Here is a 16828-nt window from a genome sequence, read left to right on the forward strand (position 1 = left end):
CCATATTTTTTAATTTGTGGTCTTTCTGTACTTGGTGAAGGTCGATTCTATGTGTGTGACCGATGTGAAGTATTTTACTAGCATGTAGGCATTTGTATCAATATTATTTGTTGTGTTTTCTCAATAGGACATGTATTGGTGGTAAATTATTGTTTTTTCATAAGGAGGGCTATTGCACCTGGTAGGAGAGAATGTTTATGTTGCTGTTACTGAGATGACACCAGAAATCTTTTTTGCATGGTAAATTGAAAGGGAATGGCCTAGTTCTGGGGGGGTCAGGGTGGATCCCGTAGATACAAAGTATATGTTTACATTTAGCCCCGTGACGGTCATGTGTTCAGTGTGTCACGCATGTGACAACTATCTATCAGGTGTGTCCCGACCGAAAAAAGGTTGAGAACCACTGGGTTAGAGGATAGTTGGATTGGCATCATCAGGCACCAACACCCCAGAAAACAACCGGGTTAATGCTGGCAGGTTGGTGATGCCTGAGTACTGTCCAGGAAGGCCACTGGAACCTAGGCAGCCAGATGGTTCATAGTTCATTTTATATAGTGTTTGGACTGAGCATGTTTCCTGAATGGTCCTATCTGAGTTCTTTGCCATGTTTTCAGATGTACTCTACGCATTGACATGTTAGATTCTTAACCTGACCTGCTTCTTTAGTTATAATCTCTTACGTGTTAATTGGTGCTGTGGACATACTTGCCATTATCCTGTATAAGTTTAAATATACAAGATATATTGCCAATTGAATTTGCCAAAGTAGAGAAACTTAGGGCTTTGTACTGTAATTTGCAGTATTCAATAATGTCCATTGGTTAGCATTTAATTTAGATGGTTGTAGGTCAAATCCTTGTTTACTCATGAAGGAAATAGGTTGCTCCAAGTCAGAGTATAGAGAGCTTATTTTTTTATGTTAATGAAGCTTTGCATTCTGTTCGCTTGTTCTGCGGGGTTAACATTTTTTCCACTTCATCAAACCAGATCAGTCCATATGCTCCCCTACCTTCAGATGGAAACAGAACAACAGGTTTGCTGACATCACCCTTTATAGGGTCTTATGCTGACCACAGCTTGCCACTATTCCCTGTCTCCAGCATATGGTAGGCAAGAATACTGAGCTGAGAACTGGCCTTATATAAGCCTGGTGAAGAGAATCTAAATAGAAGTTTTGGTTGTTCCTGAAGTGATAGTACTTTGGGCTGTTCCACCCTTGGTAGAGCATAGCCCAGAACGAGGAGGTTTTCAGGGAGCAATTAGAGTGCCTGGATTGAGGCAGGTTTCCTTCATCTCCTTGCTTTTTGTTCTTCCCTCCTCTTTAATGCCCCTGCCCCACCAGTCCTCCTGCCACTCAGTTTTTCCCCCTCTCACACCTCCCCCCCCCCCTCCTCCAAGCAGTCTCTTCTGTGCCTGTAGTTAATTTCTGCTTGGAAAACAAAGGGTTTTTTTTTAAAAAAGCAGCTGAAGAGAAGGTGCAGCAATGGGATAGTGACCCGATTGTGCTGTGGCAGAGTCTACATGGAACTCTGTGGTGAGTGTGGCTCTGGTGGGGTTGGTAGGAAGACAGGCATGGCAGTGCCTAGAAGGAAGAGAGAAGGGGTGTGATTTGAAACTGCAACACAGGAGGCTTCTATAAAGGGTGGCTAGTTACTAAAGGTGACCATGGAGGCTATCTTGATGCTATATGGTGTAGAAAATTCAAATTTGGGGCCTCCGGTACTATCAGTGGCCATAAAAAGCATGTCTCCTAAGACTTTGCAGGAGCCTTTTTGTCATTGGATCCCCTCTGAGTTTATTTATTTGGTGGAGGCTTCCTCCCTACCTTCAAAGTTCCTCCATTGGTTACACCAGGTCTTCTTTTTGGGTCAAAGAGTCAATGCAGTTTCTCCCTCCAGTAGTTCCCTCCTCAGGGAGGGGTGCCTGCAGGTTCAGTGAGAAAGAAACATAGACATGACAGCAGAAGAAGACCAAACATCCCATCCAGTCTGCCCAGCAAGCTTTCACACTTATTTTTTTCTCATACTTATCTGTTACTCTTGGCCCTTATTGGTAACTTTTTTGTTCTAGTTACCTTCCACCCCTGCCATTGATGTAGAGAGCAGTGCTGGAGCTGCATCAAAGTGAAGTATCAACTTAATTGGTTAGGGGTAGTAACTGCCACAATAAGCAAGCTACTCCCATGCTTATTTGTTTACCCAGCCTGTGCAATTCAGTCCTTGTTGGTTGTTGTCTGAATATAAATCCTATTTTCTTCATTCCCCCCTGATGTTGAAGCAGTGAGCTGTGCTGGATATGTATTCCAAGTGAAGTATCAGGCTTAATTGATTCGGGGTAGTAACTGCCGTAACAAGCAAGCTACACCCACGCTTATTTGTTTACCCAGACTATGCAATTCAGACTTTGTTGGTTGTTGTCTGAATGTAAATCCTCTTATCTTCATTCCCCCTGCCGTTGAAGCAGAGAGCTACGCCGGATATGCATTGAAAGTGAAGTATCAGGCTTATTTGGTTTGGGGTAGTAACCGCCGCAACAAGCAAGCTACTCCCCCACTTTTTTGTGAATGTAAATCCTTTTTTTTCACATTTCCTCTTGCCGTTGAAGCATAGAGCAATGTTGGAGTCGCATTAACCGTGTGTATGTTTATTGAATAAGGGTATTAATCACCAGGTAGTAGCTGTCATTCCCGCAAACCACCCCCATGCCTCTTCTCTCCATTCACATCCTCTAGACTTTATGGATTCATTGAAAGGAGGACTGGAACCCAGAGGAAGACAGATCTTCTGGATATGATACAAGGGTGATAGTGGAAAAGAATTGGAAGACTGCATACTTCTCGAGAGAGAAGGATGAATCATCTGTCATTTGTTTATTTAGGAGGAAGAACTTTATTCTTTGATTAGTCCTTGAAGATGTTGAATATTGTGGCAGGCATAAGGAAACCTATGAAGACCTTTCTTGCTGCACAAGGTAATCATGGAACCAATTTCTTCAGAGTGGAACATGTCTGATACCAGCTTTAAAGTGGAAAAGGCTATGGGGAAATTTTATCCCCTGCTGGCAGAAGAGAGGGGGTGGATTGAATACCCCGAGATTGAATGCACTTAGTTTGTGTGGTCACAAAAAAGACCTTGATTTTGGTAGAAGGAAGCACGGGCCTCAAAGATGTGCTGGATAGGAAGGCCACAAGCTTGCTCAAACAGACCTTTGAAGCCTCCAGCTTAGAACTACAAGCTGCAGTATGTAGTCGCATTGTGGCCAGGGTAGGCTTACAACCTTTCCAAGATATCCAGAAGAGTTCCATGGAAATTCCTGGGACGGAGTTAGAGGACACAGCCCAACTGGAGCCAAGAGCTACCTTTTTAGTCAATGCCTCATATAACCTGGTTTGGGCTTCAGCTTGAAGCATGGCCACAATCTTGGTGGCTCAGCACTTACGTCACTGTAATCTTGGGTGACAGATTCTGCATCCAAGATTCGACTGGCAAAGCTTCTATTTGAAGAGAAACTTCTCTTAGGAAAAGATCTTGAGAAACTGGTTAAAGAGCTACAGGATTATAAGTCTCCCAGGATTCTCAAAGTTAAACCTAAGGCGGCTTCTTGACGGATTGTATATTGGAGTCATTTTAGGGATTCTAGAACCTGGAAGTGGGGTGCAGGTGGTACCCAAGGTTCCTTATTAAGATTTAGGGACTGGAGCTCTGGATTCGCAAATAGACAGCTATTAGCATTTTTCAAGAAGTGGGTCCAGGTCACTACAGACCAGTGAGTCCTGGAGGTCATAAAGGACTGTTACATCTTAAAATTTTACTAACATATATCAGACATGTTTATTATGTCTCCCTGACTTTTCCCTCAGGAAAAGGCAGCCATACGGATAACACTGGACCAGCTTTGACATATAGGGGCAGGAGTATTGGTTCTGGTGTCTTAAGTAGCGACAAGAAAGGTATTCCATTTACTTCATAGTTCCTGAGAAAGAAAGCATCTTTCAGCCTATTCTGGACTTGAATCAAGTCAACAGAGTGCTGATAGTTTCTGGTTTCAGAATAGAGACACTGTAGTCTGTCATGGTATGACCGGGGGAATTTTTTAATTCCCTGAACCTGATGAAGTCTTATCAACATATTGTTATAAGGGAAAAGCATAAGCAGTATCTATGGTATGAAACATTGTGAGGTCATTTCCAGTTTCATGCACTTCCTTTTGGCCTCGCAACAGCTCCAAGAGCCTTCCACGAGGTGATGATGGTAGCAGCAGCAGCCATATATGAAGGGATTTTAGCCCACCCTCATCTGCAAAATTGACTAATGTGAGTGAAGTCAGCAACAGAGTGCATGGTAACCACAGCCAGGGTGGTGCAGCTGTTAAAGGGGTTAGGTTATGTGGTAAATTTTGTCAGGACCAAGTTGACTCTTATCCAGAGCCTGGAGTATCTGGTGCTATTTTCAATAAAGAAAAGGATCATGTGAACATGACAAAGGAAAGGAGCCACAAACTTCAGGTTCAGGTGTAAGTCTTGTTGACAGCCCGAAGATTCAAAGCATGGGATTACCTTCAGCCATTAGATTCCATGGCTATGGCTCTAGATTTAGGGACTTTGGCAAGAGCACACATGAGAACTTTGCAGAGAGCTCTACTGTCGAGGTGTATTCAGTGAGACTTCTGCTTGCAGAAGAGACCAGACCAGTTTGAGCTGGTAGTTAGTAGTCAAGAACCTGGAGATAGAGGTAGAGCTAGAATCCCCACTTGGGTAACAGTGACGACAGATGCTAATTTATTTGGTTGGGGAGCATGCTGTTGAGATCAGTTGGCTCAGGGGACTTGAAATCTGATGGCGTCCAAATGGTTTATCAGTCGGCTGGAAATCAGCAATAAGAAAGGTGCTTCTAAGGTTTGCCCCTCTCCTTCAGAATCAGGCATTTTGAATTCTCTCAGACAGTGCTAGGACAGGTAGATCTGTTATTAAAGTGTGCAAAGAAGCATGTAAGAATGATCTTGACAGCTCATATAGTAGGAGAGATTGTTCAGGCAGCTTTCTGAATAGAAACACTCTGGACACAGGAGTGGGAGCTATTGGCAGCAATGTTTTCCCACATCATGAACAGAAGGGGAGAATCAGAGATGCACCACCAACAGCAACACCAAGTCAAGAAAGTTTTTCAGCTTCCGAAGGAAAAAGGGCATATTTACTCTGGATGGCCTAATTTAGGCATGGCTAGATCAGAGGCTTCTGTATGTGTTTCCTCTCCTTGGTGGAGCGAATGTTCAGAGGATAGGCAGTAGTTAAGATCTGGTGATTTTAGTAGTCCTTGATTGAACCTGAAGACATTGGTATGCGGATTTGATGCTGAGCAGGATGCTTCTGTTGTTGCCTCAATCCTGGGGTCTGTTGTTCCAGGGTCAAGTAGTATGCAAGGACTCATCTCAGTTTTGCTTAATGGCATGGTCCTTAAGAGTCCACTTTTGATTAAGAAGAGATATTCACAAAGGGACAATATCTACTTTCTTGCATTCTAGAAACATCTCCACATCTCTGGCATACGTAAGAGTTTGAAGAGTTTGATGGTTTCTGTTTTAGCTTTCTTCAAGAGGGTTTAGCCCTGAACTCCCTGAAAGTGCAGGCAGCAGCTGTTGCCTGCTATAGGGGTCACCTTATGGCCAGACTGTTGGCGTCTCACCCAGATGTGTCTCATTTCCTTAGGGCCACTCAGGAGAGGAGTAGTTCCTTCCTGGAATCTAAACTTGCTTCTAAAATGCCTAAGTGGTAATCCTTTTGAGCTGTTCAGCAAAGCATCAGTAAAAGATGATGTTCTTAAGGCAGTGTGTTTTGTAGCAGTCTGTTCAGCCAGGTGGATTTCAGAATTGCAGGCCTTCTTGTGTGACTATTTGTATGGTTCCATCCTTTCTTCTGAAGTTGTTTTCACAGTTTCACCTTCATTGAACTTCTTTCCCTCTTTTAGGAAGAATTCATGCCTGGAGGACTATGATTAGTTTTACTGTTTAGATATATACAAAATTCTACTTCGGTATCTGAAGGTTGTACAGCAGATTAAACCTTAGATTTCTTAGAATATTTATTTTGGATCAGAATCAAAACAACTTTCTTCAATTTATCAAGATTCAGAAATGTCTTTATTAATGTTTTTTATCAATTGCATCATGTGTTACAATACAGATAGATGCACTTTTACAGTTTCTAAGTTATGGCTACAGATGCAAGTTTACAGATTTCACCAATACACAGATTCTACTAGATAACTAACCCCAGATTACTTAGAATCAATTATCTGACCTTTGCAAAACCATTAGGAGTTAGAGTCTGTTTTCTTAACACACTGGAAAACATTGATTGTATCAGGATTTAGTCTCTCTCCCTTTGCAATTGGAGCCTCTGTGCTGCTGGACAGGAACACAGTGTCAGGTATAGGGATTTCAGAGTCAGCTGTCTATAGGATGGTTACAAGAGATAAGGCAGAGATGCAACTTATGTGTAGGAATCTTCAGCTTAGTGATTCGATGTAGAGATCTCTGATCAGTGTTTATCTTCACTTTGCAGGAATGCAGACAGATGTTTGACTAGCAATGCTAGTCTCAAGGGCGTGTCTGTTGGTTGTATGTGCACTGTTGATAGTGATGGCACAGCTAATGGTGACACCCCTCCCTTGCTGTCTTTTTCCTGGGTTCCACTTACTTTGTAGCAAGTGAACATGCAAGAGTACATGAATATTGATGAGGACTAAACTCAGCTCTTTATTAGAGGCCTCTCCTTTTTTTTCTTTTTTTTTTTTTCGAGAAGTGAAGAATTCATCTTAGAATACGTAACTGCTTAGGAATGCTTAGAGATAAAAATGTCCAATCATGTAGAGTTCTTGTTTTAATAGCAAAAGGAGCATGGTACAAAGTAAGATCTCTTAAAGGAAGTCAATTGTCCACTTGTAGGTACTTATAGTTTATTAACAAAGAAACTCCTGTATTTTCAATTATTTCACATTACAAAGGTTAGAATGTCCCCCAACACGAACACCATGCTTCACCAAACAGGCTACGTTTGGAGGGACTATACAGGCAGTAGCTCAACCACTTTCTCATAGACAGGAGTCCTTTTATGTTCTGAATATCTTTGAGAAAGTGTTTGAGCTACTGCCTGTAGAGTCCCTTTCGATGCAGCCTTTTGCTATTGCTACAATACTGAGTATGGAGCTTTACCTCTATATCCATTTTGGCTTTGCCCTTGAGTTTTTGTTTCAGACAGGCCAAAAGATAAACAGTCTTTGAGACCTTGTCAAACAAGGTAATAATCTTGGTTTTCTATAATGTGTGCATTTTCCAAGTCTTAAGACATAGTTGAAACTTCAGTGTCCTTTAGCTGCAGTCTTTCATATTAGTTTGGTTCAGAGAAAATGGCTCTTGGCTTGTCAGATTTGTGGCCTATATTGCGCTAACAAGGTAACTAATGCATTTAGAAGATCGGTTCATCTCTTTTCATTTCAGTGGACCCAGAAAAGGTGAAGTGACTTTGAAGGCATCAATAGTGTGCTGGACTAAAGAGTCATAAGCTCGGCATGCATAGCTAAGGGTTTGCCAATGCCTGAGGGGCTGAGTGCATACACTACCAAAGCGCAAGCTTTGCATTTACAGTTCTTCTCATAGCATTATCAGCTTGATGTCCGAGCTAGGGACATGTGTATTGTGAGCAGGTCTGGCAGGATTCTACCCAGATGAGGCATTGCTTGAGTACATCCCATGTGTCTAAACTAGTTTGGCTGGATAATGAGGAAGGAGAAATTTTGTCTTACATGCTAATTTCCTTTCTTCAAATCCAGTCAGACCAATCCAGGACCTTCCCAGACTGCCAAAATGCTTGTTCTTAGATTTTTTGGGTAAACAGAATAGGTTGGATCCACAATTCAGAGGCTTATATTATAGTACATAACTGTAGTTGATCTTGTTCCACATGTTGGTCTCTCCTTATAGGAGTGTTTCATATTGTTTGTTCACCCTGGAAGTCCTTGGGTTAGGAGGATATAGGGACTGGTTAAATTTTTCTTTGCTTCTTTTCTTAGTTTCAGGTCAGTATCAGACCGTAAAAGGGGTGACGTCAGCAAACCTCTTGTTCTCTGTCTTCATGTGCTTGTAGGGGAGCTTAAATCCCTGTATCTGGGTTAGTCTGGCTGGGCTCAAAGAAAGGAAATTAGCAGGTAAGATTACATTTCTTCTTGGTTATCTTTTGCTGCACACAGTATGTAACTTTCTCCATGGATAAGCAGGACAAGTATCAGCCACACAAGGGAGTGACGTCATTCGAAGGCTTCGAGATGAATGGCATTCTCAGAGCTCAGAAAGACTGAGAAGGTCTTTGTGAGCATGTGTGGGTATTCCCACACACTTACCACCACATGAGTCTCTCCAGTCTTTTCCCTTCCAGTAGTGCAAAAGGACATGTTTTTATTTTCTCTACTCTAAGCCGCTTGTCGGTTTTACTGTTTTGGGTTTCTTGGTTTTTAATATTACAGTTATTCTTTTCTTTTTTTGTTTGAGTCTCCTCAAAAGAAAGGAGAATAATAATTCTTTCTTCAAAACTGAATTTGATTTAGTATTTCTCCTCATCATAATGGTGGAGAACCAAACCGGTGTTCAAAAGGTGTCCCATTGCTCTTTGAAGATGACTTTCTTGGATCAGCATGACTGATGAGTCTGATGTCTCAGTCCTTCGTATGATGATCCTAACTGCTCAACCAAGGGCCATTAAATCGAGAAGTTATAACTTAGAGCAGTTTTTAAATCTTCTCAGATGTCCCCTTCAGCTGTTAAGGTGAATTATTCTGCTCACCAGAGACAGTTGCCTAAATCAAAAAAGGTGCAATTCTCTCATGATTAGCATCATGACTGAAAATTCTCAGTGCAGAAAAAGCAATGATGCAAAGTCTAGCACCAATGCACATACAGTATATGTTAACTGACAGTCTCTTCTCTGATGCAGAGATGATCCCCTTTGGTGCAATCCCTCCTTGGTGTTGGAAACTTGTTGACACAATCCACAAGCAGAACCAAGGCACCACCATATGTGTGGGCACCACTTTGGTGTAGAGAATCAGTTGTTGGCACAAAAAGAAACAAAACAGGACTATTATAAAGAAAATCACAGAACATATAGATAGACATGATTTAATGGGACACAGCCAGAATGGATTTACCCAAGGGAAGTCTTGTCTCACAAATCTACATTTTTTTAAGAGGCGAATAAGCATGTGGATAAAGGTGAACCAGTAGATGTGGTGTATTTGGATTTTCAGAAGTCATTTGACAAAATCCCTCATGAGAGGGAGTAGTTAAATCGCAAATAGATTGTGATAAATTGCAGGAGGACCTTGCAAGACTGGAATAATGGGTGTCCATATGGCAAATGAAATATAATCTGGACAAGTGCAAGGTGATGTATACAGGGAAAAATAACCCATGCTGTAGCTACATGATGTTAGGTTCCATTTAAGAGTTACCACCCAGGAAAAAGATCTGGGCATTATAGTTGACATTCATTGAAATAATCAGCTCAGTATACTGTGGCAATCAAAAAAGCAAACGGAATGTTAGGAATTATTAGGAAGGGAATGGTAAATAAAATACAGACAAAGAATGGGTTCAGAAGCTCTTCTTCAGGAACATAGAAGAACATTTTTTTCAAATGTCTATGTTTCCTGATGTCACCAAGGAAACTCAAAAGAGGAGAAAAGAATTTCTTAGTTTAAGAGCTGAAGTTGTGCAAATGGGTGCCTTATTTAAATTGAAGTTTCCCTGCAAATGCTGTGTTGAGTGTCAAAAAATTAGATATTGTTTCTACCAACCCTCACAATTAAGAAAACTTATAGTAGATAAACAAAATGAAGCTGCCCTGAGAAGTACAAGTATAAAATGGAGGATATCATAATGCCTCTGTATCGCTCAGTGTTTAGACCGCACCATGAATACTGTGTACATTTCTGGTCACTGGATCTCAAAAAAGATATAGTTGCACTGGAGAAAGTCCACAGAAGGACGACCAAAATGATAAAGCGCATGGAACAGCTCCCCTATGAGGAAAGGCTAAAGTGGTTATGGCTATTCAACTTGGAGAAGAGAAGGCTGATGGGTGATGTGATAGTGGTCTACATAATCATGAAAGGACTTGAACAGGTAAATGTGAATCAGTTATTTACTCTTTCAGACGATACAAGGACTGGGGGAGCACTCCATGAAGTTAGCAAGCAGCGCATGTAAAATAAATTGGAGAAAATTATTTTTCACTCATTAAGCTCTGGAATTTATTGCCAGAGGATGTGGCTAAGGCAAGTACTGTAGCTAGGTTTAAAAATGGTTTGGATAAGTTCCTGGAGAAGTCCATAAACTGCTGTTAATCAATACGGAACAGCTACAGATTGTTGCCGGCATTAGTAGCTTGGGATCTATTTAAAGTTTGGGTACTTGCCAGGTACTTGTGACTTGGATTGGCTGCTGTTAGATGGGGATAATTTGGAATTTTTTAGCTCACGTGATTCTTTACTTATAGGTACATGGAACTACTTTTGCTTTTATTGGACCCTCTCTGATGGGATGCCCTAACTCTTTCCTGTTTCATTGGTATCCTTCAAAGAGTGAGAATCAACTTCAGAGCAATGGACAGTAGAAAATCCAGAAGCTTTTTCTCACTGTCCATCAATAGAGACTGTATAGCCGTGGATTTAAAGATAATGTGGAGCAGTAATGGTTCCTGAAAATGAAGGATATTACATGTACACTTCTACACCCATTGCCAAAACAAGGATAAGGAGGGGCAAAAGAAAAGCATATGAGACAGAGATCCCACACCCAAATTGCAAGACCAACAAGTAGCATCCCTATTATGTAGCAACTTTAACAAGAGTTCAAATAGCCTTATGAGCAATGAAAAATAGGGATTGGATAATTGAAACAGAGGAGGATATACGAATGGTCTTACCCCAAAATTTACACCATGAACTTGAGTCCAGTTTCCATATCAAGGACCTTTTCCCAGACCTTTTCTATTCCAGTACACTGTGACTGAGATATTGGAGTTAAGAAATGACTTAACTCCAATATCTGAGATATTGGAGTTAAGAAATATATAGAAACTAATAACTTACTGATTAGAAGAAGAGATACTTACACAAATCGGAGAGACAACCAAATGCTCGACAGACCCGATATGTCAAATTTTAGTGAAGAAAAACAATGCTTTAATTGCAACCAGCAAAACTATGGACTAGCAAGAAGGCCAAAATTAGCCTGTAGCTGTCCGAAGGATTTCTAGCCATCCCCATCGATCAACTGCCCAAGCATCCAGACACCCCTCGCATACCAGATTTTCCAACAAATCATCTGTTTATTAATTTTGAAGTTAGGATTATTTCAAATGGGAGTTCCTTTGGATGACAAACCCGAAGAATTAACACACTGTTTCAAAAAAGAAAAAGCATCTATTATTGCCTGCAGAGTCAAAAAGTCATAATTAGCAGGGGGAAGAGATGTATCTACATGGAGAATTATCGGAAAAGTATCCACTATCACCTCCTCCAATTAAAGCCAGATAGGTTTCTCAAGATCTACAGCCCCACCTAATCACAAACTGCTCTGTCGCAATACAAAAGCCTTATAGTATAAGGCGAGGTCAGGAAAATTAACTTCCCCACAATCCCGTGGCAGTTTCATCTTAGCCAAGGCAATCCTAGGAGGTTTAGAATTCCATAAAAATTTAACAAGCACATTCTCCAATTACTTGTACAGGGTTGGTTTCAAAGATACAAGCAACATATTCAGAATATATGAGTTTGAGTGCCACAGCCATCTTTTATAAATGGGACCATCTTGAAATCAGATCATGCAGAATATTAAATAATCTGGCCGTATTTCTTTCTATCACCTCCTCCAGAATTGTTCCAATCCAGATCCCAATATATTTCATAGTTGGAGCAGCCCATTGGAGTGGAAAGTCATCTAAATCAGAGCGGGTGACGTATTTACGGCTAAATTTTAAATCCCCTGAGCATGGGGAAACGGGGGTTATGCATGCGGCTGGGCCTTGCTCGCACCGCGCACATCTTCAAAGGGGCCCAGCCATGCACATAACTCCCATTACACGCAGAAGTGCCGGGCCCAAGAAAAAGAGAGGGGGCGGAGCTGGAGGCGGCCAGTACAGCAGCCATTTGCCGCAGTGCCGGGGGATCATGCACCGGCAGCCTGCTGGCGTAAGTTCTTCAACAAAGAAACAAAAATAAGGTAGGGCCTTCTAAGGGGTCGGGGAAGAAGGAGGGTAGGTAGGGGGTAGGAAAGTTCCCTCCCAGTCCGCTCCTTAATTAGAGGGAACTGGGGGAGGCCTGATCTCATCGCTGCGCGAAATGTGAAAATTTCTACCCCTCCTTGCACGCACCGCCCTGGATTTTATAACGTGCGCGCCAGGTAGCATGCACACATGAACGCACGCGCGTATTTTTTAAAAATATACCCCTTATTGAGTGGCATTACATTAGGCTTTGCCCAATTCACTTTATAATCGGAAATCATTGAAAATTTACCAGTAATCTCAAATAAAGGAGAGATAGAATCTAGAGAAATAAATGTCATATGCATAATGAGATAATTTCAATACAATCTGCTTAAATTTTAGTCCCTTAATGTCCTTCGCAGTTCGGATAGCAATTGCTAGGGGTTCAGTGGCTAAATTAAAAAGAAACAGAGAGGACAATCCTGCCACGTTCCCTGTGTAGACTAAATAACTCAGAACTGTGACCTTTAATATTCACCCTTGCCATAGGGGAAGGTATACAACTGTTTTACTATCTTTATGAATTAGGCCCAAAGCCAAACCATTCCAACACAGAAAATAAGTATTCCTATTCCACCCTGTCAAAGTCCTTCTCAGCATTCAATGACAGGGCTACCGTGAGCATTTTCAAATGGTTGACTATAGAGAGCATGTCACAAAAGAATCTCGCATTATCAGAGGTCGCTCTCCTAGGCATAAATCCAGTTTGATCCTTCATCAGTCTTTTCACATGAATCTTTGCAAATATTTTCAGTCAATATTGGTAAGTGAAATTTGACAGTAGTTCTAGACAAATAAAGGTTCTCTACCTGGCTTTTTCAACACAATAACCCGAGCTTCACAAAAGAATCTCTGCAAGGAACCCATTCCTAAGAAACTATTATATGTTTTGAAGTTTAGGTGCCAAAATCTTTTGAAAGCCAAGTAAAACTCCACCGAGAAGCCATCTTACCCTGGAGACTTATTCAGGGGCAAATAGCTTAAGTTATTTCCCCAAACACTAGTATCCACATCCAAAAGATCCCTTTCCTCCTCAGAAAGGCAAGGAATATACACCATTAGGTCCAAAAACAGTCCAAATAAATCTTTGGAAGTAGGGGTTTCAGATGAATGTAACTGGGAATAATAATCCTTAAAATGATGCAGAATATCATGATCTTTAAATACCATCAAATGATTTTATTGCCCTTATGCGTGGTCTATGCTGTTTAGCTTTCAAGAATTGCGCCAAATGCTACTCAGATTTGTTATTTTCTGCATAGAAACAAGATTGATGGTTAAATATCAGAACACCAACCCTCTAACTCAGAGTATTGTATTGAAATTTTAGTTTCTGAATTTGCAAAAGCAAATCAAACTACATCGATTGTATATAATGTGATTCTTGGGCCCTAATATCATCTTCTAACATAATCATTTCCTTATTCCTCTCTTTAGATGTACCCATAGAATAGTTGTAAATAACCCTTCTTAACTTAGCTAATTTTTAACTAACCAGCTAAGTTAGCTGTATAACCTTTGACCTTCCTCAGACCTGGTCTAAAGTTATCCTGCCATATGAGACTGGATAACCTGTCACTTAATCAAATATCTTCAAAAGATATGCGGTTAAATGGACATGGTTTTAAAAAGAAAAGTTTGACTGTGGGCCTCACAGCCCGATTCCCACCCCCACCATAAATTTTATAACACCCCTGCTTGCCCACCCTCCCCCACCACAAAACATTCCGATAAAAATTATGAAAAGTAAAGAAACACTCTCAGCGCCATCCCTCCCCCCCTCCACTTCCTCCCCAGTAAATATAATTAAAAATGTAGCCTCCTTACTCCCCCACCCCAGCCCTAATCCTTCAACCCACCCAGTACCTGATAGAACACCGGGATTCCCAGGATACAGCACCTGGATCTCACTATGATGCGATCCCAGACACTTTCAGCACCCAGGATCGCAGCCTACCGCAAACGTCATGCTGCAAATGGGGGATTCCAGTGTTTGATCAGGTACTGGGTAGGTGGGAGAAGGCTGTATTTTTAATTCTATTTACCAAAAGGTTATCCAGCCATACAAGGCTTGGACAACTTTATACCTAACTGGCCACATTCAAAAGCTGGCCAGTTAGGCTTAAAGTTATCTCTCTAAAGTTAGCTGCATACATTTAATCAGGAATATTCAGCAGAATGTTCATCCTGCTGAATATCTGAGACAAGTTTTGAAAATTCATCCAAAATTTCTACCAAAACTTTTGTGATGGTTTCATTTAAATCAGTCTATTGTCTTGCCAACACTCCTTCCAAGGCCAACCTAATAAAGAGCAAGCAGGCTGTTCATCCGTTGGACCGCAGAAGAGCTTTGTTCTGTTTACAGAGAAAAAGCGCCTACAGAATGTCTTCACAATTTTTTTTTGCTTTTATCCAATAAGTCAGGGTTTTTCAGTTGCAGGGAGAACTTTTCCACCTTGAATATCTGATTGCACCTCCTACTGCTAAAATTCATCAGGACTCCATCTCCAAGATAAAGTAAAAGTCCATCAGGTCAGGGCTAAAGCAGCTTCCTTAGCACAACTTTGCTCTATCTCTGTAGCAGATACAGTATATGTAAGGCTGCCACCTGGTCTTCCATCCATACCTTTACTGCTGATTACTGACTAGAAAATGCTTTGCTTCAACATGGCAGTTTTGAACAGGCAGTTCTAATGGGCTTATTTAACTGAATCCTTCACCACTGTCTTTTGCATTGTACAGATTGCAAGTTCTTCTGGAAAGTATAAGCTTAATAATTATTTTTTGTAACCTTAGCTTGGTAGTTCCCACTTGTGTGGCTGATGCTTGTCCTGCTTGTCCATGGTGAAAGTAATGTTGCTGACCTGTAACAGGTGTTTTGTGTAGACAACAGGACAAATCAGCCACACAGTTCTACCCTCCTCCCCTTAGAGTTGAAGATCAGCTTACTACAAAGACTGGAAATATTCATGCAGCTACAGCTACATAGGAATATCTGTGAATACTCAGAAAGATCATCTTGGTTTCTCTGAGCTCTGAGAGATCTATCCGTCTCAGTGTCATCAAATGATGTCACCCACATGTAGGACTGATTTTTCCTGCTGTCTATGGAGAACACTTGTTTACCAGTGAGCAACTTTGTTTTATATCCCTTTTAAACTAATTTGTGGTGCAGTATAATATAGTGATGCTCTGTATTTTACAAAGCAGATGTGGAAAGGCTGAAGGAAAATACTAACCATGATGACAGCAGCAGGGACAGTTATTCGTCTGATAGACATTTATCACAATATCATGATCACTACCACTATGATAGACTTCAAGGAGAAGCTTCCAAAAAAAATGACTCCAGGAAAAGGCCATACCCGAACTTCAGCAATGGCAAAGACCACAGAGACTGGGATCACCATTATAAACAGGAAAACAGGTGAGCATCCTTTTGTTTTTGTATTTTTAGCTATCCATTTTAGTTTGTAGCTTTACTTCCTTAAAACAAATTACGAAGACTAAATGGTTATATAGAGAAAAAAGTATTTCTATAGCAATTTACCCAAAGACAGCTGGACAACAAACCAAACAAATGGGTAATGTGACATCTATTGCATAGATAAGGCGATGGGCCAGATGGGATATATCTGAGGGTACTAAGGGAACTTAGAGATGTCGTGGAATCTCCGCTGGCTAACCTTTTCAATGCTTCCTTAGAATCTGGAATAGTTCCAAAGGACTGGAAAAGGGTGGACGTGGTTCCTATTCATAAAAGTGGAAGTAAGGAGGAGGCTGGACCTATAGGCCAGTTAGCCTTTCCTCTGTGGAGAGCAAACTAATGTAATCGCTGCTAAAACAGATAATAGTGCAGCTTTTGGAATTCAGTGGATTACAAGATCTGAGGCAGCATGGTTTTACCAGAGATAAATCTTGTCAGACAAATCTAATCAATTTCTTTGATTGGGTGAACAGAGAGTTAGATCAAAGGAAAGCGCTAGACATAAGTGCTCTTGGATTTCAGCAAGGCCTTTGGCACGGTTCCACACAGAAGACATAAATAAATTGTGCGCCCTTGGTATGGATCCTAGCGTGTCTGGGTTAGAAACTGGCTGAGTGGGAGGTGACAAAGGGTAGTGGTAAATGGTGTTTTCTCTGAAGAGGGGGGTTGTGAGTGGTGTGCCTCAGGGGATCAGTCCTTGGACCGGTTCTTTTCAACATTTATGTGAACGACATAATGTTGTCGGAAAAGGTTTGTCCTTTTGCCGATGATACCTAAATCTGTAACAGGGTAGACAGCCAGGAAGAAGTGAAAAAATGAGGAGGGATCTGGTGAAGCTTGAGAAATGGTGTAAGGTCTGGCAGCTAAGATTTAATGCTAAAAAATGCAGAGTAGTGAATTTAGGATGCAAAAACCCAAGGGAATGATACAGTATTGGAGGTGATATGCTTCTAAACACATAGGAACAGTGGGATCCGGAGATAATTGTATCTGATGGTCTTAAGGTGGCCAAACAGGTACAT

The 16828-nt window shown here is 41.2% G+C and overlaps 1 protein-coding gene across 2 annotated transcripts in view; it reads left to right on the plus strand.

The window, feature by feature from the left end:
- The window catches only part of CHD1 (chromodomain helicase DNA binding protein 1), a 330081-nt gene that overhangs the window by 299499 nt on the left and 13754 nt on the right, over nucleotides 1-16828 (plus strand). For both annotated transcript variants that reach the window (XM_029572713.1, XM_029572721.1), the window contains exon 36: nucleotides 15530-15746. In XM_029572713.1, coding sequence (XP_029428573.1) covers nucleotides 15530-15746 — 217 coding nt within the window. The remainder of the gene's footprint in view (nucleotides 1-15529; nucleotides 15747-16828) is intronic.

Source organism: Rhinatrema bivittatum, chromosome 1 (genome assembly GCF_901001135.1).
Source record: "Rhinatrema bivittatum chromosome 1, aRhiBiv1.1, whole genome shotgun sequence".
Taxonomy (NCBI): domain Eukaryota; kingdom Metazoa; phylum Chordata; class Amphibia; order Gymnophiona; family Rhinatrematidae; genus Rhinatrema; species Rhinatrema bivittatum.